Source organism: Grus americana, chromosome 8 (genome assembly GCF_028858705.1).
Source record: "Grus americana isolate bGruAme1 chromosome 8, bGruAme1.mat, whole genome shotgun sequence".
NCBI lineage: Eukaryota > Metazoa > Chordata > Aves > Gruiformes > Gruidae > Grus > Grus americana.
The window spans coordinates 34694806-34716236 of NC_072859.1; the positions used below are offsets into that span (position 1 = coordinate 34694806).

Genomic DNA, 21431 nt, shown 5'->3' on the forward strand with positions numbered 1-21431 from the left:
GTCGGTCAGGATTTGTTTTGGCTGGAGCTGACGACAACCAGAGAAATTTTAAATGGAAATTTTAAATGAAAATCAGCTGTTTGTGAGAGCCTCCCCGGAAGGCAAAGGGAGCAGGGGGAGAGGCACCGTTGGCTGCTTTGCCTGCTCCTGCTGCTGCTGCCCTGGAAAACTGCCGAAGAAATGCCTGGAGCTGCGAGCTGGTGCAGGACAGCGATGGGGACCCACAGAAGGGACGGTTGAAGATGATCAGATCCCTTTTCTGGAGCGATTTTGCCAGAGATTGTTTCTGTTGTGCCAGGACTCCCTTGGGACTTGCAGGGATTGCACAAAAACGTACTTTCCCGGGTTACCAAGCCCAGGCAGCGCTCCTCACTGCGTCTCTGTCCGGGTTTAGGGCGGTAAATCCCCCTTTCCCGTTACTTAACAACGACCAAACTTCATTGGTGTGCTTTAGAGAGGAGAGAGCCTTCAGGGTCTGCTCTTAACTTCGTCCTGCACAGCTGCATGGCTGAAATCCTGCAGGTCAATGTTTTGGGGTTGGAGGGGGAGCCTTGCTTTAGCCCCCACCGCTGCCTCCCCCACGCTTGCTCCAGGCAGGGAGCCTGTTTCTGAGCACAGACGGGGCACCCCAGAAATGGGTTTCACTTGCGGTTTGACAGCCCTGAGCTCCCATGTGGGTTCCCACACAACCTGTCCTTACCCAGACTGCAAATGTGAGCAGCAGCCGGGCTGAAACCAGGCGTTTTGGGCAACTCCGAATTAGAAACCGATGTATTTTTACTTCCTATACCACTACAGAGGAAGTTCTGCGAACTCCAGTTCTGACCTCCTGAAGTTAAAATGTCCAGCTTTTGGGTACCACTGGGGCAGGGCCCAGCACTAGCAGCTCCTGAAGGGCTCTTACTGGGGGATGCCCAAGTGACCTGGGGTACAGCAACGAGCACGGCACCCCAAGGCTCGGGGACAAGCAGGTCCTGCGCTGTCTTCACTGTGCTCCATTTCCACTGCTTTTCCTCTGGAGCCCACCAAGGCTTGCCTTTTCTTGTGGGAGACAGAGCTTGATGTTCATGGCCAGTACAGCCATCTTCTTAATATTGCTTTGAATATTCCTGCAGAGAGGTAGGAGACAGCAGCTGAAGGCAGAAAAGGGATTTTTTCCTCTGTAATTACATATATTATTATTAAAACCAGAGGATGTGTGTCACTGGTGCATATTGCTTATCAGAAAGGATGTCTCTTCCGAGCAATGCCGATACTTGAGAGTACAGTTCAGCCTGTAAAATATTTATTAGAAAATGTTCCAGACCGGCTTATCTATTTTTGAGACATAACATCCATCTCATGAGCAAGCCTCATCTGTCCCTGGAAGAGTGCCCTTCCTCTGGAAACTCTGGAGGACTTTAAGCACAATGAAACGAGGATGGAAAAAATAGAACACACAAATCCCTGCTATTGTAATGGATATAGCTTTCCTTGACTTGAGATAACGAAATGGCCAAAGGATAGGACAGTATTTAAAGGGTCTCAGCAAGGAATTCCCTGCACGGAGCCATCACACCTCAGCTCAGCTGGGTCAGAAACAAATGCCTGACCTGCAGCCTGCCCACAAGTGAATGGGGAGCACACGCTCCGGTGTCCCCCAGCACTCTGCACGGCAGCGAGGAGGGAACGACACACCGAAACGCCTGCCTGTGCGAAATCTGCAGAGAGTTGGGAAGCTGTCGCCGACCAGCACGATCTCCGCAGAGGCTCCTGCCAGAGGGCCGGATGCCGCGGAAGGGACACTAATCGCGTGAGCTCATCTCAGCCCGGTAACCCAAATGAACGGCAGCGAAAGCAAGGCCTTCCAGCAGGACCCGGAAGAGTAATTCATGGCAATGCCTCGGCAATGGGAGCCCGAGTACCGGCAGCAAACGGAGGCCCCGGAGCAGATGCCGTCGCAGCTGGGGCCGGGGGAAGCAGAGCGGGCGCTGCCGGAGCGGCACTGGCAGCGGGGGCGGCTGAGCCCCTGCCCGGGGAAGGCTCGCCCTGCGCAGCACCAGCTCCAAACTTACCCCTTACACGTCAGAGACCGAGAGGCAGAAGGTGCCAGCAATTACAGCCATGATAAGATCTTGTATTTTGTTTGGAACTCCAGATCTAAAGCCTGAAGTGCGTATTGATTTCCTATACCAGTCTCTGGCAAGGGAAAAGCTCAAAGAGCCATCGGCTCTTGTACAGTGTAATGTCAGGTGCTAAGTAGGAAAACAGACCCATGACGCATGTCTGTGTGCCAACCACAGAGCAAAATCCTTCCAAAAATAAATCTGTTGCTGCTTATTGCTTATTTTACCCCCCTAAAAATGCACTGACTGTGTCTCATCTTTGAGAGCAAGAGTGATGGTCATTTATAACAAGAACCGGAGCGGACGCAAGCAGCAGTCCCCAGCTCTGTACATCTCGTCTCCTACAGCTCCGTCTCCTGCAACCCTTTCCCTGGCAATACAGCCAATGCTTTATCTTTATCATGATGAAATCCTTGGGCTGCAGGATTTGTGGTGGGAGAGGAGATGTGTTTCAGTGTCCCACAACACTGGGGACTGCTGGTTTACGTGGGACAAGGAGAAAACGCCAGCACCTCCCTCTGCCCAGCCAGTGCTCGTCGGCACCATTGGAGGCTGGGGACAGTCTTGGGTCGCTGCTGGGACACTCAAACCCACCCTGTCACAAGTTGCTCCTTCCATTTTTAAGCTGGGAAACACTGGCCAGATCCATCCCGCAAGCCTTGCTGCTGGAGCTTGTGGCCAGCAGGCATGCGGTGAGACACAGCCATATGACCTTGGATCATTTTCATCACCCTTCCCTGAGCCTTTCCTACATCTAACGTGCCCTTTCAGAGGGCTGGGCATCGGGGCTACAAGCCCAGTTCCCCCAGTACCTCCCAGAATAGGGACAGCATCGACTTCACGTGGCTCCTTTGCTGTGGATGGGTCCTGCAGGAGGGAGCCCAGGGAGCTCCGGGCATCGCTGTCGCCCAACGCTGAGGTTCTGTTTGAAGACCAGCCCAGCGCTGCGTGCTCACACCTCACCTTGGGAGCAAAGGAACGGCAGACGAGGCTGCGTTGGAGCCTGCGGCAGCTCCTTGCTCTGCTCTTCAGTCACAAACCAGTTTTAGAGCAAAAAGACTCTGGTCCCAGACTTCTAAGAAAACACAAAAAGGGGTCTAGTAAGAAAAACAAACTGTTCCAACCAAAGGCCATTTGCTGACCTCCAGAGCCGTGGTCCCCAGCTCGCCCACAAAGCTCTACCGTAACCCATTTCCTTCTCCTACCACCTTTGGCCACAGAAACCCTCGGGCAGTTTTCCCCATTCCTCTCCAGTTCTCACCGTGTCCCTGCCCGGCGGCGCAGAAGCAAGAAGCTCTTGGGACAGCTCGGACCCCGAGCAGCACCTTGCAGGTAACAGGAACGTCTATAAATAAGCAAATTTCCCACATTTTGAGAGGTGAGGGATTTAGGATTATTTTTTCATCTGGCTGAAAGCCGTGTTCTGCTGGCAGCAGAGGGCAGCAAAGCCCTGCCAGGGCCAACGCAGAGCCCACATCGGTAACCCGGGGGGGAGGCAGTGTGGGAGGGTGGCAGTGGTTTTACAGTTATTTAAAATTCATGAATTTGCTCTTTTGAAATTCATTAGATCCTGACAGTGCTGTACTGCCTCCAGTTTGTCTTTGAGCAGCCCTAGTTCCTCGCCGTGGCGGGGAAGCTGTAGCCAACACAGGCTGCAGCAGAAATGGAGCCACGGGCTCTGCCTAAAACTCAGCAGCCCAGTTCCCCTCTCCTGTAATAATATCAAAATATAAAATATAAAAATATCAAGGCAGCCCCTATCGCAATGAGAACTTCAGCCTGTTGCTATTAACAATAATCTGTCATCATCAAATTTTCCATTACTCCTTCAGTGCAAATCCTGGGAAACCCTTTTTTTCCCTGGATTATAGACAGGAAGAATGTGGGGGAGAGCAGGCTCCGAGCAGCGGGAGGCAGCACCTTCCAATACGGCAGCAGATGGAGGAGGACGCCCAAATCTTGACGTCGCGATGGGGTAACAGCCAACATGGAAGTTCACAGCAAAGCTCTGACAACTCCGGAGCTGGCAAGAGGGGCCAGGCAGGTCCAGGGGCCAGAGCCCGAAGGAAAACCCGATGGCTGCGCCCTGCCGTGGGAGCAGACTTCAGCCGCCCAGGACGGGTGGGAACGGGGGGGCTCGACACCCCATCCTGGTCCCGCGGGTGAGGGCAGCTGTGACCGACGTGCCAGACGCAAAGCAGAAACGGCTCTGCTGTCGATTAGTCCTAAAGCAAAAGCCAAAAAGCCATGAGCGTTAGTGGAAGCACCGTGTTTCTGCACTGCAAAGCATTTGGAGAGATGCGGGAAAAAATTGTCCGAGTGAGTCAACCGTTTTCCCCAGCAAGAAGCTGTGCGACTTGCAACTGCCTGAAGTAAAAGACCAAATAAAAGCAAACACGATCACAGCAGAAAAGCTATGATTTCTCAGTCAGTGAAGCAGGCTGGCCACAAATCCACAATATTGTATATTTTATTTAAATTAACAAAACTACACGTTTTCCAGGTTGCTTAAAGCATTCTGTAAAAACTGAATTCAACCTAAACAAAAAAAAGGATATATTTTAATAAGATCCAGGGACTATTTCTGAGACGTATGAGTAGGGCTTAGGAATTAAGAAATAAAAAAACCACACACGCACGCACACACACATACACGCGCCCCGTAAACAAATTGTTAGTGTTTGACACAAAATTTGGTTTTAAAGCTGCGATTCCTCGTTTGTAAGGAGCCTTTACAAATGCAATGCTATACTAAGCTGTAAAAGAAACCACGGACACACCTATCGGAACAACATAAATATCACGTAAGAACCCAATGTAAAAAGGACGTTAAAGTTGCAAAGTCGAGCAGTCAGCGAGGAACATGCTGGAGTTGCGATGATGTGTGTTAATTTAATTCACTTAGTAATTCAACAACCACTGCAAGCAGGAGCATTGCTCGGACCTACTAGCACTTATTTTCCTTATGTAAATTGCTTCCAAGTTACATTTTGCCATCCGTGTTGAAGGTGCGGTCCCAGCACTTACTCCACATACAGTAAGTGTGCCCCCTCCTTTTTTTCTTTTTTCTTTTAAACCACATTTTCTTTCAGCACAGGAGCACTGTCATCCCATTTTACAAAAAAACCGCCCCCAAACTTATAAAAAATTATTAGCGTTCAAGTATCCAAAATCACCCACAGCTACCTCCTTAAGTAATGTTCAGCACTTTCCGTGCTCCAGCGACTTCACGCGCTCAGACGTAGCAGCACACGAGGGACTTCACCTGGCGCGATGCATTCAGCGTTCCTCGGCTCGGACGCTGCATCCAGGCTGGGAGGCTGCCAGGGGCAGGGGGAGCTGGTGGGGGCGAACACCACAATGAGCAGAATCGCTAAGAAAATCCTATAGCAGCTCTAATTAAAAATGGAGCAGCCCTTCTGCAGACGGGGTCTGCCCGGCGTGCTGCGCCCTGATCAGAGACCCGTTCGATGGTGCACAACCTGGGGTTCCCAGCAACCAAAAGGATGCAAGATTATCTACGCTATCCTCTCTTTCTTCACAGTGAGCTCTAATAAATGGTATTTTAAATGCTCGTTTACAGAGTGCCGTTCTTACTGGGATCGAACAGCCCAGCACCTCCTGGTGCGATTCATTCGGCACGGGCGGCAGGTCCCCGTGAAATCCCTGCGGGGGAAAGGCTGCTGAGGAGACGGGGCGTGCAGCCGAGGGGCACTTGCCTTCTGGCCCCAGTCCCTGCTGGCTTGGGAAAATAAGGAGGAATTATTTGAACGCCCCACCCCAGCTGAAGTATTGACTTGTCTCAAGAAACATGGGGAAGGGGAAAGCAAAAGGCAAGGAACGTCGGTGCTGTATTTGGTTACCAACAGGCTTGAAACGGTGACGGGGATGGTTAGAGCTGAACTCAGCTGCGGCCCCGTGCAAATACAGCCACGGACGGGCATCGCCAAGTCCGAGCTGTTTGCTGGGCTGGGAACCGTGATGAACCAGCACCTCCTGGTGCAAACCAGAGCCCAGGCGTCACAGCCTCCTGCCCAGAGCCCCGAACTCCCACCCCAACCAGAACATGACCGTAAAGCCAGCAGGCAACGGCCTGCAATCGCATGTCGCAATGCACGTGTTGGCTGGAGATGGATTAAGGTTTTGTGGGTGATCTCACTTCTGATATTTCCCAATTCTACTTTCATTTTGCAGCCTTAATACTCTAACAATTGATGTGTAATTTCAGAAGTTTTAAGAATCCAAGGACAACGCACCGCCCTTTGCAGGACAGCGTTTCTACCAGTACCCGCGATGACTGGCCATCAGCAGCGTTGGAAGCTTCCCCCCTCCCTAATCTCTGACCCTTCAGCGACAGACAGTCCCTTATCTTTTAGGGACTAAACTGGGAGGTTGAGTTCCATGTTACTGGCAGTTACACAGACATTTACTACTGCCAGCTAACGAGGACCACTGGATCCTCCAGGCCCTGGAAGGTGTGCCCTGGGCAGCACAGACCCTTCCGGCCATGCTTCCTCCTGCACGCTTCTCTTAACCGGTCCCCAGCACGGCCCAGTTTAAGCCTCCACCCCAAATCAGTCCCCACTCCCCTTGCAGTGCCAACAGTCTCACAGCCAGAGCCACCCGGCTCAGCATGGGGCTGAGCGACCTCAGCGTCTGCCTTAACTCTGAAAAGCAAATACCCACATTAGTGCGTGACAAGTGGATTTTTTCAAGCCCGATAATCCCTGGAAGAATCCAGCTCTGCCAAGCGTGCTCCGTCCCAGCAGCACGAGGAGGAGCGGGATTGCCCGGCATCCCTCGCCCAGCTCGCAGGCATGGGAACCAAGGATGCACCGGCCCTCCCGTGGCCTTTCTCTTCTCCCCATGGCACGTAAGCAGCACAAAAATGAAAGAGCCGTAACGGAAAAGTAAGATGGAGGAGGACAACAAAAGCAAGGGAAGCCAAAGGGGCTGAGAATAGGCAGGAGCCGGCTGCAGGACTGGTACCTCTGGGAACAGGAGCTTTCCTTTCTCCTGCAGCTCAGCTCAGGAATCCAGTTTTTACATTCCCCTATATTTAACAAACAGCTGGAAAACCTACTGAGAAAGCATGGTGCTGCTTCTACTAAACTCTTACGTATTCCAAACAGTGTACTCCCTTCCCCAGCCGTGTCGCATTCAAGTGACAGAGGTTTGCTGTGGAGCTGCCGCAGGGCTGTACTAAAGACCTCAGACAAGGTTCAATACAATTCTGATGGTGGAATTAAATGTTTTTAAAATGAGGCTTTAGTGTCCCCCCCAACCAACACCTTGTTTGAAGTTGCACATGAGGAGAAAACTTGAAGTACTGAATAGGTGCTCGCTGACTGAGCTCCCTGCACCACCTTTATGCACAGGCACATGGTAGGCAAATAAAAACTGCCCCATGTCAGCTCTGCCCCTTCCCCACCTCCGAACGTGCGACTTTGCAACCTTAATGCTTTTCTAGCAGGTTTTTACGTGCTTGAGTGTAACACAATATACATTATCCCTCCCCCCAGAAATAACTACACCATATTAAAGAGTTTACAAATGTTCTGCTCGGTGCCACTGCTCTGTGAAAATACACTAGGTACGGGGTGCTCGAGAAGCAAGTTAGGTCAGAGAGGTCTCGTCCCGGAGGGTTTGTGCTGTCCTCTGCTCTCCACCCCGGTCTGGGTCCCAGCTGAGCCCGTCCCAGCGTTACTCCTGAGCCTCCTTGCGAGCCAGCTTATACACCTCCGTCGGGCCATCCACGTGGGTGATGGTGGTGGTGAGCTGGAGCTCTTCCCCGCTGTTTACTCCCAGGTCACCTGAGAAAGGACGTTGCTCTGTTAGCCTGGTCTCGCAATAAAATATTTGACAATTAGAAAGCAAAAGATCCGTTTTATTCCCTCCAGGCTTTCAGGAGCTACCTGTGCTACAGTCTACACAGCATTTCTATAAATGCTTTTATTTACAGTTATTTAAACACAAGTGTATCGGCAAAGGAGGGTTTCTGCGCTACTGAAGACTACTGATAAAGGAATCCAACAGCACTGCCATTCTCCACTTGCCCAGATTTCTATTTTCTCCTTTCCCCATCCCTCCATTTGAGCTACACAATTACAACTGGGCAATGCTAAAAAAGTACAAAAACCATCTAGAAGGGTCTAACCTTGTCATTAATTAAAATGTCTGCCAGGAAAACCAAACCATCATTTGCATAACATTTCAATGTGCTGAACGTGCACTTTGGCAGAAAAAACCCCATGCACAAAAGGTATCGCCCACTTTATGTCGCTTTCTTCCCGTGACAGCCTTCAGATCATTTAGAGGCATTTACCGTTCGACTGGTCTTCACCGTAATTCTTGTGCGATGGCGCGTACAGGAACATCAGAGCGAAGACGTAGAGGTTCCACATCCCGTAGATGCCGGTGAAGAAGGCGCTGTTCACTTGTATCGTTATGTCCCCCCACTTCCAGTGGCCTTCGGTCACCTGCCCGGGAGAAAGCAGACACACACGGGCTGGTCAGTAAGACCAAATTCTGTAAAAATACAGAAGTGATGCCCTAAAGCAGTAATTTGGAGTGAAATCAGTAAGAACAGCATCAATTCAACAGAAATGGAATATAACAGCTTCAGTGACGCAGAAGGCAGGCTGGGATTCTCCTCTTTAGCCTCAATCTGCAGGAAAAAAAAATGGTCCTTACAAAATGATTGCACCAGGATTTCTTTAACTGTGATTTATCATTCTTAAATGTGACAAAATCTCTCACCCTCTGCGCTATATCCCTGCCGTAACTGTTGTGTTCAGCAAGGATTGCCACGCAAAGGGCAGTACCTAGGAGACAACTAGTTACATCTGAAAGCATTAGACTTCTATAAATAGACCTTTTATAGAAGGAAAACCAGCATGAATAATGCGAAGAGCTAATGTGCTGAATGCCTGCTTGCTGCTTCTGCCTTACGAGAGGGGCCTAGGCTGACAGCACCAGCCTTAGACACGCAGAGATTCGTCAAGATTTACGAAAATATCAACACTGATATTACTTGAATCGTCAATATTAATATTACTTGAAGATAGGCAGACTGTTCACACTGAAATGTTGGCTTTCTGGTAAAGAAAAAGACATAAGGGGGAAAGACGAAAGCTAAACCAACTTGGAGAGAGTAGCTGGAGGAGATTGCTCCATGTCCGCACACGGCGACAGTTCTGGTCACCAGCACCCAACGATGACTGAAATTGCCAAGTGGCGTTTCTCAAACCATTGCTTCAGTCTAACGGATTTTTAGAAGCAGAACCATCTGCTGCTGTAATTTCCACTGGGACCCATGCCGCACCCCAAAGCGTGAGTGGTGCAGCGAGGGAGAAACGGCTCCTGCACCCGTAGTTCTGTGATCCTGGACTTGCGAGGCTGCACCCACGGCCCTCCTGAAGCTATGAGCTGCCTATGCTTAGCAACAACCAGAAATGACATCTTTGAAACAGATGTAATCTTAAAAGTCACTTGGAGTAAACCACCAAAGTATATTTAAGCAGCGATATAAGCTCGTTTGTACAGAGAGATGCATCGTAGCTCAGAACAAATAGGTGTAGATCCTGGTGGAAGCAGCAGGGTTGCAAAGTCAACCCAGGGAAGATCGAATTCTGTTATTTCTCTGTGGGCATACAAAGCCACCGGATTCCTTCAGTGTGAACTGAACATTTTTCCTCTTGCTGAGTTCTCAGAAATGACTAAATTGCGTTGGCTGATATTTCAAACAGCACAGCCCCAAACCTTACCGTGAGCCAAAGGCTTCAGCCTCAGCAATTTTATGGCGGTGCTTCAAATAAATGAAAACGACTTCTTAAAAAGCAACTTATCATCACATCTGCTCCTAACAGGCATGCCTTGTCTGAACAGCAAGTGAGGCGATGTCCTTAGCAGCTGGAATCGGAGGCTGATGCTCTCGGACGGAGCCGAGTTTCGTCACTCACCTGGCTCACGATGAAGAAGATGACAGTCATCGCTGCGCAAGCCAGGGTAATGAGCATCAGGAACTTGAACCTAAAAATCAGCCCCTGTTTAGAGAGAAATGTCACTGGTCACATTAACAGAATCCACAAAACCCATTTTTGTTTTTAGCATATACAAGACACAAGGTTAAAAAAGAAAAAGAGCAAAGCAAAAAAAAAAAAGGGTCCAACCCACGAAACCCCAAAGCAAAACAACCTCCACCCACTCCTCTGTCGTCTTCAGGACAGCCCATATTCTCCGCTCCCCACACGTCTGCATTCCTCCCGGATGCTCGAGCGGGGTGTGCATGTCTGGACAGCTCTTGCTTTCCATTACATTCGCTTTTGCGACTGATTTACCAGGAGTTAACGCGAGAGAGGAGGCAGGTCAGTGTAAGCCATGGGTTTCATCCACCAGCCAGCCTGAGAGCTCATAGCTTTTCTTAAACAAACATCTGTGGAGAGCTTGCACGGCTTAGCAAGACGAGTCAGTGTTTCTGCTCGCGGGCACTGGTACCAGACTAATCCTCACCTCCAGAGTCTGTCTGGGAGGAAACTGCAGCGATTCTCGACATTTGTCAAAACTACGCTGGCTATTACAGAAGAATTATAGACTCTAAGACAAACTATGGCTCAAAATCACTTGGTTGGGAATTGTCTGCGTGCCGTACTTGCCTTCACTAGTTTTACATTTTTACTCACAAATTCTTTTGGGTTTGTTTTTGTGTGTGTTGTTGGTTTTTTTTAACTTGTTTCTGGAATTTTAGTGGAAATGTCAGTATGTGCGTAATTGCTATGTCACACTGTGACAACAAATGACTATTAATTTAACTCTTCCAGACCAGATTCACGCTTGCCAGATGTTTGTATGCAGAGGATGGCTGCAGCAGCTCTACACGAGCTGAAGTCCTGTGCCACTTGCTAAAGGGAAAGATGGAAAAAAGGAGAAAATGCTCAGTATCTTGTTCAAATTCTCGCAAGTCCCATTTTCCATTTTTTTGTGCTCATCCCCGATGGGTGATAACTGGCCTGCTTAAATCAGAAGTGACCATCACTTAACAGAACAACGTTGGTGATAAATATTTACACACCCATGGAAACAACAGGCATTCTCAGCTTAAGGACTTGTAGAGAGCCCCCCGTGTTTTGCAGCAGATAAAGGCAGCGAGGACAGAAACAACATACAAAATCACGGGTTAAAAACAGGGGTAATGAGCTGAACACGTCGCATTTTGATCCTAGCGGCACGGTTTCCCTCCTGCAACTCGGTTAGGAAAAGATAACCCCCAAAATCTGAATTTACGCCATGGAAAAGCAGAGTGCTCTTAGTAATACTTTCCATTAAACACGATCATGAATGTTACAGAAGGAGAAACAGAGGTACAGGGAGCTGAGGGGCTTACACTCCACAGTAATTTAAACGGTAGTTTGGCCAATTTTCTTCCATCCTCCAACACTGGTCAGTAAGTTGGGAGATGGCAAGTACTCATGGAAGAGGAGAGCCAGCTCATGTACCCTCCTGACAGTTTAAAACACTTCACTGGGACTAAGGACCCGCGTAAAGAAGAAACTTCACAACAGTGGATCAGATCTTCCAATCCAGGACTATATGGATAGAGAAAGTGTCAGTACAGACTTTAAGGTCAAAAATGCATTTTAAAAATAAAGAATCTGTGCCACAAGGAGGGACGTTACCTCATAATGAAGGCGGCGAGCCTTGCTCATGGCTGGGAGGCTTGACTGCTTTCCACTGATGTTTCTGAACACTTGGAAGACCATAAAACACAGGAAGAGAAAATACAGACACAAGCAGATTCCCGCGACTATAATAAAGGCCATCTGCGCAGCATACGTTAAGAGAAAATGGTACGAGCTAAACAGAAACAATAGAAAACATTGTTCAGGCAATTCACTTATTTTAGTATCACCCCAGAGCTCATAATTAACCCTCCTAGCCGGCAGCGATCACTCAGGACAGCAGCCAGCCCGTGAACGGGGCAGAGCTGGGTGAGCCCCCCGGCTCGGCGGGGAGCACACGTTCTGGTGTCCCCCAGTGCTCGGCACGGCAGCGAGGAGGGAACGACACACCGAAACGCCTGCCCACACCAAATCTGCAGAGAGTTGGGAAGCTGTCGCCGACCAGCACGATCTCCGCAGAGGCTCCTGCCAGAGGGCCGGATGCCGCGGAAGGGACACTAATCGCGTGAGCTCATCTCAGCCCGGTAACCCAAATGAACGGCAGCGAAAGCAAGGCCTTCCAGCAGGACCCGGAAGAGTAATTCATGGCAATGCCTCGGCAACGGGAGCCCGAGTACCGGCAGCAAACGGAGGCCCCGGAGCAGATGCCGTCGCAGCTGGGGCCGGGGGAAGCAGAGCGGGCGCTGCCAGAGTGGCACTGGCAGCGGGGTTATCGTGATGACACCCAGGACCTAAATCCCCCGTGCTTCCCCCCAAATCTCAGACATCTTGAGGAGAAGTTCAGTTCTCCAGTGACTTCCCATAAGCACAGCACCAGTCCCTGGCAGTACCCAGCACCAAACCTGCCAGGACTGCTTCTTCCAAACATCGGCATCTCCAGCAGCTCCCGAGCCCCACCTCACAGCCCCAGCCTGCCAAAAGGAGGAGGGTTTCCCCACACCCCGCAGGTATCTGGCAGGAGGGGAACACCTCCCTCTCCTACCGACACAGACCGAGCCTGCCCCGAGCCGGGTGGAAGGATACGGCCAGCTCTGTGCCAACTTCGGTGGTCCAGATGCTGTAGAAGGGGTTCTTCAGCTGCACTCCCCTGCAAAGAGGAGAGAAAACACCGAGCTGCCACAGGAGCCAACGGGCTCAGAGAGCCCCGCGTCTGCTCTGCAGCCTGGAAAGAGCCAGCCACGCCGCTTTCCTGCGGGGACGAGGAGGAGACAAGGTGGGAAGCGTTTCTTTACAGCCCTATGGGACAAGAGACGCTGCTGGGAAACACCAGCATGCTCACCAGAGCCTCTCCTGGCTTCACGAGGTGGGGCTGTGCATCCAGCCCCTGGGGTTAAACTGCTGGTCCCTGCTGCAGGAGGTGGCCAGGAGCCTCTGCTCGCTGCTTGGGGACGGCTCGCCCCGGGGAGCAGCATGCGGGGGCTGGACAGCAGCACTGCACCTACCTCTCACACATGTCAAAGATGAAGAGGCAGAAGGAGCCAACAGCTATGGGTCCAACCTGCTTCCAGTACCCCGAGAGACGATTCCGCTCGTTCTGGTCCTAATTGGAAGGTCAAGAGGTGGGGAGGAGGAGAAAAAGGAAAAGCAAGTTAGCCTGAAGTCCTCTCACTTGGTGCGAGTTCCCATAGTGTTGTTTCCAACACTCAGCAAGTACAAGGGGGTCGCCAGATACCTCTGCAAGTGGGGCTGGAAACCACATTCCCTTCTGCGCTGTACCCACCATCATATGCTCTCCGCAGAAGATGATCCAGAACGACAGGAGCATAGCATAGAAAATGCCTTGTCGAATGTCTCCAAAGAGCAACATCCAAGTCCAGTCAAATCCGATGGAAAACCACTCCACAGGGATGTTAATGAACGTCATGGAAATTCCCAGAGCAAAGATGACCCTGCAGAGGCAGAAACACCATCTCTTTCCAGTTTGTAAGGCAAGGACCGAGAGCCCCAGAAGCCAAAGCTGGGCATGAAGAGCAACAGAGGAAACTCTGGCACTCTGGGTGGTGGCAGTGGGGTGTCACCTCCCACAGCAAACCCTCTGGGGCAAGGCCTCTCCGAGCTGCCGCGGGCAAATGCAGCTACTCATTCTCTATGGGTTTAATGTTAAAGAAAAGAGAAGCTACGGATGTCTCCTGCTCTCAGAGGCCTGGGTGGAGGGAGGGGACGGAGAAGAGACCATTCCTGTCTCCCCAAACATGGGCTCTGCCAGGGAGCAGCGACCACCTTGGTCAGGGTCCTCTGGCTGTAGGGTCACCTTGCCCAGCACGCGAGCCCCTACTCACTTCTCCAGCAGGACAGGAGCGCGTGTCATCAGCGTGATCCGTCTCCAGTACCAGACCATGATAATTAAAATGCTGGGGGTGAGGAAGGTCTTCATGGCAAACCACACTTTTGTAAAGCCTCCGTTCTGATGGATGCCCTAAGAAAAAGCGAGGTGGAATGCAACAGCCGTACGGGGGTTAACGCCATTACTCCATGCTTCTCCTTACAGGAGCTGACAGGAGAGGCACGTACATGGCAGTACGTGTAAGCACACGAAGACGCAACCACTCTTTGAAAGACGTGGTTTGCCCAACACAGGAAAGGGAGCAGGTGCCTACTTAGCACCCAGGCCATCTGAGGACGCTTCAAAAGTCCTGAAAACAAATGCCAGCACACTGCGAGGTGGAGAGCCGTCAAGAAGGGCACTCTGATACAGCATGGAAAAAACTGGCAGAGTTGCTCTCAGACAAGTAACAAGATACTCATGAAGCAAAGTCACCACGGGTGGGAAACGCATCAGCCAAATTGATGCATTTCTCCAGACACACGCCCTCCCACCGCTGTCTGCAGCCACCGCAGCCAGCTGGCTCGCTGCTTCTGCTGAGAGGGACGGTGGTGGGAGGTTTTCCAGCTGGGAGCACCCATGGCCACCAAGTCTCAAGGCAGGGCAGCAGCAGGGATAGCTGACAGCCATCCCAAACATCTGTGTGGCGATGGCCAACTCCAAGATAGACCAGAACCCCCCTGAATGCTGCTGTTCTGTTCCTCCCTAGCTCCTATCCAGGAGAAGCAGGGCTTAATCAGGTGGAGGACTCTGCCAGACTGTGATGGGGAGGAGAGAGACCTCTCGGAGCTGTGAGAAGGGTCCAGCTCTGGAGGTGGTCACCGGGCACTGCTCAAGGCTCGGGGAGGGCAAAGAAGGCATCGCTCAGGAAGGCAGGCAGGCACATTTGCAGGCAGGAGCTACCCGTGACAAAGAGTAGGACATTTGCTGTGGATCAAAGAGATCAAGACAGGAGCTGCCACAGCCCCGGGGGAGATGCCCTTGCTGACTGTGGCATCGTGGGGCACAGCCACTCGGCCGGGGGTCAGCGAACACGGATGGAGGCCAGACGGACACTTACCACGAGGCGGATATCCTTGATTTCCCCAATGCCCACATTAATGCCCTTCCTCTCGTTCACAGGGAGGCGGATGTTGATGAGGTAGTATTTGTGGGCCACGCTGCCAATCTCCATGAAGGGAAGAAAGTCACAGTCATAGTGACGGCCTTCAGATTCCAGGGTCTGGTGAAAGGGCACAGAGCACCAACGTGGCAGTGAGCCTCGGACGGACCAGCACGCCCTCCACACTGAGGGTCTGCAACAGCCCTAATGCTGGGACCATTGCTAGCACCGAGAGCCCGTTTGCTAATTCCAACCTTCTCCCAAGGCCTGGGGAGAGTCTGTGCAAGTCTGGAGAACATCAGCAGTGCGGGGACATTTTTGATCAAGTTTTTGATTGTTTTGGGTCATTGAGTCAATAGCGTTTGACCTCAAACAGGTTCACATCTCAGGGTCTTGAATACACTTCAAGTCATGGGAGCCTTTCAAGACGAAAGGCTGCTTTGGGATCTAAGCTTCCTTCCTCAGCAAGCACAACTTGAGTCAGAACAAAATATGCAACCCTCTCACACATGCCCTGATTTGGAGTTTCTTAAGCCCTGTTTTACCAGCAACACTCCCCTCCGCACCTCGTATGTATTTACTGTGCATATGTGGCTGTATGGGAGAGTGCCGGTGTTACCGGAGACCTAAGTGGGTTGCTGAGAGGGACTCTGAAGTGGGACAACAAGACACAGAGCTGAAAAACACAGCATGGTAAAAAGACACCAGATTAATTTAAGCACAGGAATTAGTCTGCAGCACAAAAAGAAACATCTTTATTTAAACAAGATGCTCTGTTCTCAACTGCTAGCTGTGCTCTCTGCTCCTAAGCTTTGTAGCTTGAGGCATTAAGAAGTTATTTTAAGAAACTCTTGCCCCACCTCTCCAGGTTCTTTGAGTGCTGCAGTGTCCCTGGTGGGCTACTTCCTCACCGCTCCTGAAGAACAAGGTTTTGTCCATCACAGAAGCACAAGATGGAAAGGTCCAAGTTCTCTAGGACGGTTTGGGGTATACAGATCTGAAAGTATTCGAGTTCCAGACAGTGCCTCTGCAACACCTCACACCTCTTCATCCTTACAGTTTTAAGTCTACTTCTGACTTCATCCCCTTCTCTTGTATCACCAAACAGAACCAACTGCATGCGGAGCTCATCAGGTTTTCAAAGCTTTTAAGCCAAGAGAAAGCTGACACGTTTGAAAGTTATGACTGAACAACTCAGAGCTTCTAGGAAGCACCATGAAGGAAAGGAAGAGGACAACTCCCACTGCACTCCCACACCTCCCCACCTCCAGCGCCATCAAAACACCTTACTTTTGGTGAGCCAAAGGTGCATTTCAGCTTCCTGATCTCTATTGCATGTGCTATTTCTTCCCAATCATCAAACATGTCATCGCGATACGCTAATGACACATCCAGGGTAATTTCTGCGTTTTCTTCTGCAAAAGTAAGGAGAAATCAGGCTTGTTAGAGAGCAATGGTACAGAACATCAGAAGGGTGGGAGAGCCTCTCAACACTGGAAGGACCTCTGAGAGGCACACAGCTATGGAGGGGAATGGAAATTTTTGCATTCCAAACAAATTACCTTTTCCAAAACATTTATCTCCTCTCTAGTAGAGAAGAAAGAATTTTTACTGGTCATAAAGGTTTGATATCTTTCTAATACATCATGACTTATAGTTTGTGTTACAGTTGTGGGTGAAGAGCATTATTTATCCATATAGCATTAGGAACAATAATTCATATAAAACTGGGACCTAGACAGCTGCAGAGACAGACAGTAAGCCAAGAATCAATCCAGGAGCCTCTTTGCTGCAGGCTGGTGGAGGGACAAGAAGACAGGCTTCAACGTAGACTTTCTGCAGCTAATGCAAAAGTATGCAATAGGTCCTTCCACTTCAGGAAACAACTGTATTGCATCATAGGATTTGCTTTAAATCAACATTGAAATAGCGTTTAGTTACGGAAAACGGCAAAAAAGGTGAAGTATACAACTGTATATGGTTAGATGAACTGTAAAAAGGAGAAACCATGCAACCAACGGCACATTTTGTTCATTTAGGTATGAGAGCAGAAGTCATCTATCAACGTAACCTTAGGTTTCTTATGGCTGTAGGTTCACCATCCATAAACACTGAAGCCCAAAATCTTGAATAAAAGGGTCTAGAATACACCCCTTAACACAGATGTATTCTACCAGAGAGATGTTATAAGAAAGAACCAAAACGGGGCGCAGAGGTCTTTGGGTGGGCCGGGAAGGGAGGAGGCAGGGAAAGGCACTGCTAGGAAAAGTCAAAATGCGTCACCAAAAGTACAAATTGCTTCAAAATTGCCCACAACTAGGATCCTCTGCTCTTAAAAGATAAGCCAGGGTTCCCAGAGTAATAAGAAAACACCACAGGAAGTTCCTTTAAAAAGAAAATAAACCCCCTGAAGTTTAGCAATGTTGGCCTTGCTGGAAAAAACCTCAGAAATGACCGCACGTGCTGGAGCTGATGTTTTCTATATGTATTGTTTAGCTTAACTCATTCTACATAAGACTTGTGGAGCCCTCCTCTCCGCACCCCCCGCCCCCGGAGCAGCACGGACTTATTTCTGCCTTTACCGATGCACCAACACACACAGAGTTTATATGCCCAGGTAAGGTCACCACATCAAATCTGCGTAGAAAGAGTCAGCTCGTCCTCTCCTCGGCACGTTCACAGAAAGAGGACGGGGTGTAACTGCTTTTACATGTGCTCTTGCTGGGATGCTGCCAAGAGGTCATCGCTGCAAGAATGAAATGGGGCTGGAACAGGCTTATTTAGGTGCCACAACTGAGCAGGTTCATGAAGTCGAGAGTTACAGTTGAAGTCTGCCAAGCAGCAACACATAAACATGCTTTAAAAACCTGAGGCAAGTCTGTACGAGCTCTACCAGATGGAAAATCCTCCCATTTACCAGGCAAGGCTCTGAGGGAGGAACACATTCTGAAACGAGCATGTGCATGCTACAACCTAGCCTCTTTGCATAGATCACCAAACCGAGAGCCACAGCCGCTGGAAAAGTGTTGGAAGATGGCTACAGGACCATCTGCCATGGACAAACATTGGAAGATGGCTACAGGACCATCTGCCACGGACAAACATTGGAAGATGGCTGCAGGACCATCCTCCACGGACAAACATTGGAAGATGGCTGCAGGACCATCCTCCACGGACAAACATTGGAAGATGGCTACAGGACCATCCACCACAGACAAACATTGGAAGATGGCTACAGGACCATCCGCCACGGACAAACATTGGAAGATGGCTACAGGACCACTTGCTGTGCCAGTGCGGAAGTACCACGCTCTCACTGCAAACAGCTCACGCTTGCAAGCTCCCTGGGAGCATGCTGTGGCACGCTCCTCAGCTCAGGAGGTCAGAAATGCCTCTGCAGATCCACGCTGACACACACACACATTCCACCAGGGCTGCGTCACTGCACAGCCAGACGCGGTGAGCGCTCTGTCCTGTAAGGATGCGGAAGGCGTACACGATGCCAACGCCCGTAGCTTTTCACCAGGAACGGTCTGGATGAAAACAGGGCTGCCTGCTCGCGCAGCAGCAGCCCGCGCACGGGAACGGGCTGCAGACACAGTGATACTTGATGAGCTTTGAAGTTCAGCTCTGAAAAAAATCTCGTCTTCATAATTCTGAGGGGAAGCTGTTTCATGTCTACAAGCAAACATGAGGCTTTCAAGCGCTGCGCGTCCCATGTATTTGCCATCTTTTTCAGTTATATTTTTGTTGAGAATATGTGGTGGCATACTCATCCAAAATGATGGGAAGGGGCGTGGATGGTATCTGTGGTTTAGACTTGCTATTTATACAGTGTTTGGAGGTGGCTCTGTTATGCATCTGATGTGGATGCATCAAGATTTTTCTCAGCGTTTTTTTTGTGCACGTGATCTATACCATCCAGATTGATATGAAGTTCCTTTCCACAGCAACCATTAGTTAGGTTTCCATGAAACATGAATTTGCCATCTCAGATCCGCTATTTAGAAGACCAGCAAAACAGATAAATGGGAACATAAGGTTAGACTTGGCCCAGCTCAAAAGAACTACAAACTTCATTTCAGAAGCCATAAAACCAACTGGAATGCTTGGGATTAAATCCAACAAAAACAGCTTTCATTATTTCATCTTTGTAATCCAAATGTTGCTGCTGCCATCGAGTATGAAAACCAGAAGGCAGGCGATACACTAGTGTGTGCCTTTCCAGACCAAGGGATCAGAACCTCCCTCTGAATTTCCACCAGTCTCTGTGTCGGGGTAACACCTCCCATTAGAACAGAGGTTTTGTACAAGACCCATCGAGATGGTCAATATAGAATGCCTACATATGTCCATATACATACAGACATATAGGCACACACACGTATTTCAGCACAGCAGACTGATGTCCTACACCAGGGCGCTCTCATTAGCAGTCCCCATCGTCCGAGAGGAACAAACATGGACAGTGACACGCTCTTTGGCAGAGAACTGAATTTTAAGAAGATTCACGACTTATTCACACGAATACCAAACTGTCAGCTGGTGAATTGACAGTCTGGGGGTGTGTGCCCTTCTCGTGCACAGCATGAACCCTCCTGAAGCCGTCTGAGTACCAAGGGCAGGCTGCGTGCCTGGGCAAGCACACGGGCACAATGTGAAGCAGAGCAGCAGCTGATGCTCCACCATGTTCGGCTTCAAGATAAAAGAAATGTGTTTTAAAACAGTGTTATTTACCATCAAAACAGGTAAGAGGCAAGAGACTGACAGTCAAGTCAGTTTTTACTTCTGGAAGTGCTGAGAGAGAGCAGAGTATTTTAATTATTCAAGGCTGAGCCTTGAATACATGCAAGGAAGGAAGAGAAAAAACTACTGCAAACCTGTGCTTAGCTTCCCAAATGCTAACATGTTCAAGGAAAGCAATTATTCAGTTCCTCCATGCACGTTAATCAAGATTTTCCAGAATTTCCCAACAACAAAAGGTAGAAATAGGTAGATTGAAATCTCCGCCTTATTCAGCACCAAGAGACGAAATTGCCTGTGCCAGGAAACTTCATCTCACAAGGACCATGTCAGAGCACCTCTTCATGGCATGCTCCAGACTAACCTGGCCTTCACAGATCTCGTAGGTAACGTCTAGATAATTCGGAGCCTGGTAAATCACTTCTGATATTAGCAGCTCAAGCACTGACAACCTCACCAGTATCATAAGATATTAAACCCCTACAGAAATAAGACGGGTTTGTTTGGATGATTACGCGTTCCAGGGATGACCAGCGAGGAGAAGACATGCTCCTGCTGGGGTTCGCAGCTTGGAGCTTTATCCACAACTCTCCATTCGTAGGGCTGTGAGATGCTCTGAAGCAGGTCAGAGCCGTGGCCCCCCCAGCGAGGGACTCCCCAGGACCTGTCACGCTCCCAGCACCACCAATATATTTTTTCAACATCGGCATTTTACTGCCAGACATTCGGTGCCCAAGATCTTTTCCATGATTCACTTTATAGTGCGATATTAGCAGCGGATATCTTCACTCACATTACAATAGCCTAAAAATAGAGAAGTTGTTTCGGAAGATGGCTCTGTGCCAGCCGCATACTAATACAGCTGTCTGGAAAGAAACGTATGCAAGCAAACAGAAGAAATGCTAGAATTATTTGCATCACACTTCCATGCTTCACCAGCTCTCTAAAATTACAGAACCTACCAAAGAAACCAAAATTGGATGAATTTGAATAGGAGTCTGCAGTGCTGAGCCATCCAACTGTACACAATTGCTTTCCAACTGCAAAGAAACCAGCAGTCATTCTCACTTACTAACATTTTAAATTCACTAGATATTAAAAGAGAAGGAAACAAGTTGGGTTTTTTTTAGACTGAAAACCGGCAAAGGCCCCTCCATACTGTTACGCCATCTGACAAACAAAGGCGTCGTTATCCCATACCCAGCACAGTGCAACCACCACTCTGTGCTCCTCAGGGCCGCTGCATTCCTAGACGTCAGGTCAATATGAAGCAATTTCAGGTTTACTTTTCCACAAGGTAGGAAGGCCAAGAGCCCAGCTCCGGGGGGTCCTGATGCCAGTGGCAGTCGGGGAGCGAGCAGCCTCCACGTCCCTGCTCCAGCTTGGGACGGATACCAGTGAATTATTTCTTGGCACGTAGAAGGTCGTGCTGCAAAGCAGTTCAGAGAGAAGGACTGGTGTTCCTTGTTAAGAACACTGCA

General features: G+C 49.8%; 1 protein-coding gene across 2 annotated transcripts in view; it reads right to left on the reverse strand.

Moving 5' to 3' along the window:
* Window positions 1-4557: 4557 nt before the first annotated feature.
* The window catches only part of WLS (Wnt ligand secretion mediator), a 38439-nt gene continuing 21565 nt past the window's right edge, over window positions 4558-21431 (reverse strand). The window contains exons 3-12 of one of the 2 annotated variants that reach the window (XM_054833763.1): window positions 16498-16622; window positions 15166-15327; window positions 14062-14198; window positions 13455-13671; window positions 13225-13322; window positions 12806-12869; window positions 11780-11923; window positions 10067-10150; window positions 8431-8584; window positions 4558-7918 (exon numbers count right to left, since the gene is read on the reverse strand). In XM_054833763.1, coding sequence (XP_054689738.1) covers window positions 7809-7918; window positions 8431-8584; window positions 10067-10150; window positions 11780-11923; window positions 12806-12869; window positions 13225-13322; window positions 13455-13671; window positions 14062-14198; window positions 15166-15327; window positions 16498-16622 — 1295 coding nt within the window. In that variant the 3' untranslated portion in view covers window positions 4558-7808. The remainder of the gene's footprint in view (window positions 7919-8430; window positions 8585-10066; window positions 10151-11779; window positions 11924-12805; window positions 12870-13224; window positions 13323-13454; window positions 13672-14061; window positions 14199-15165; window positions 15328-16497; window positions 16623-21431) is intronic. The other variant, XM_054833764.1, reaches the window with a different exon arrangement.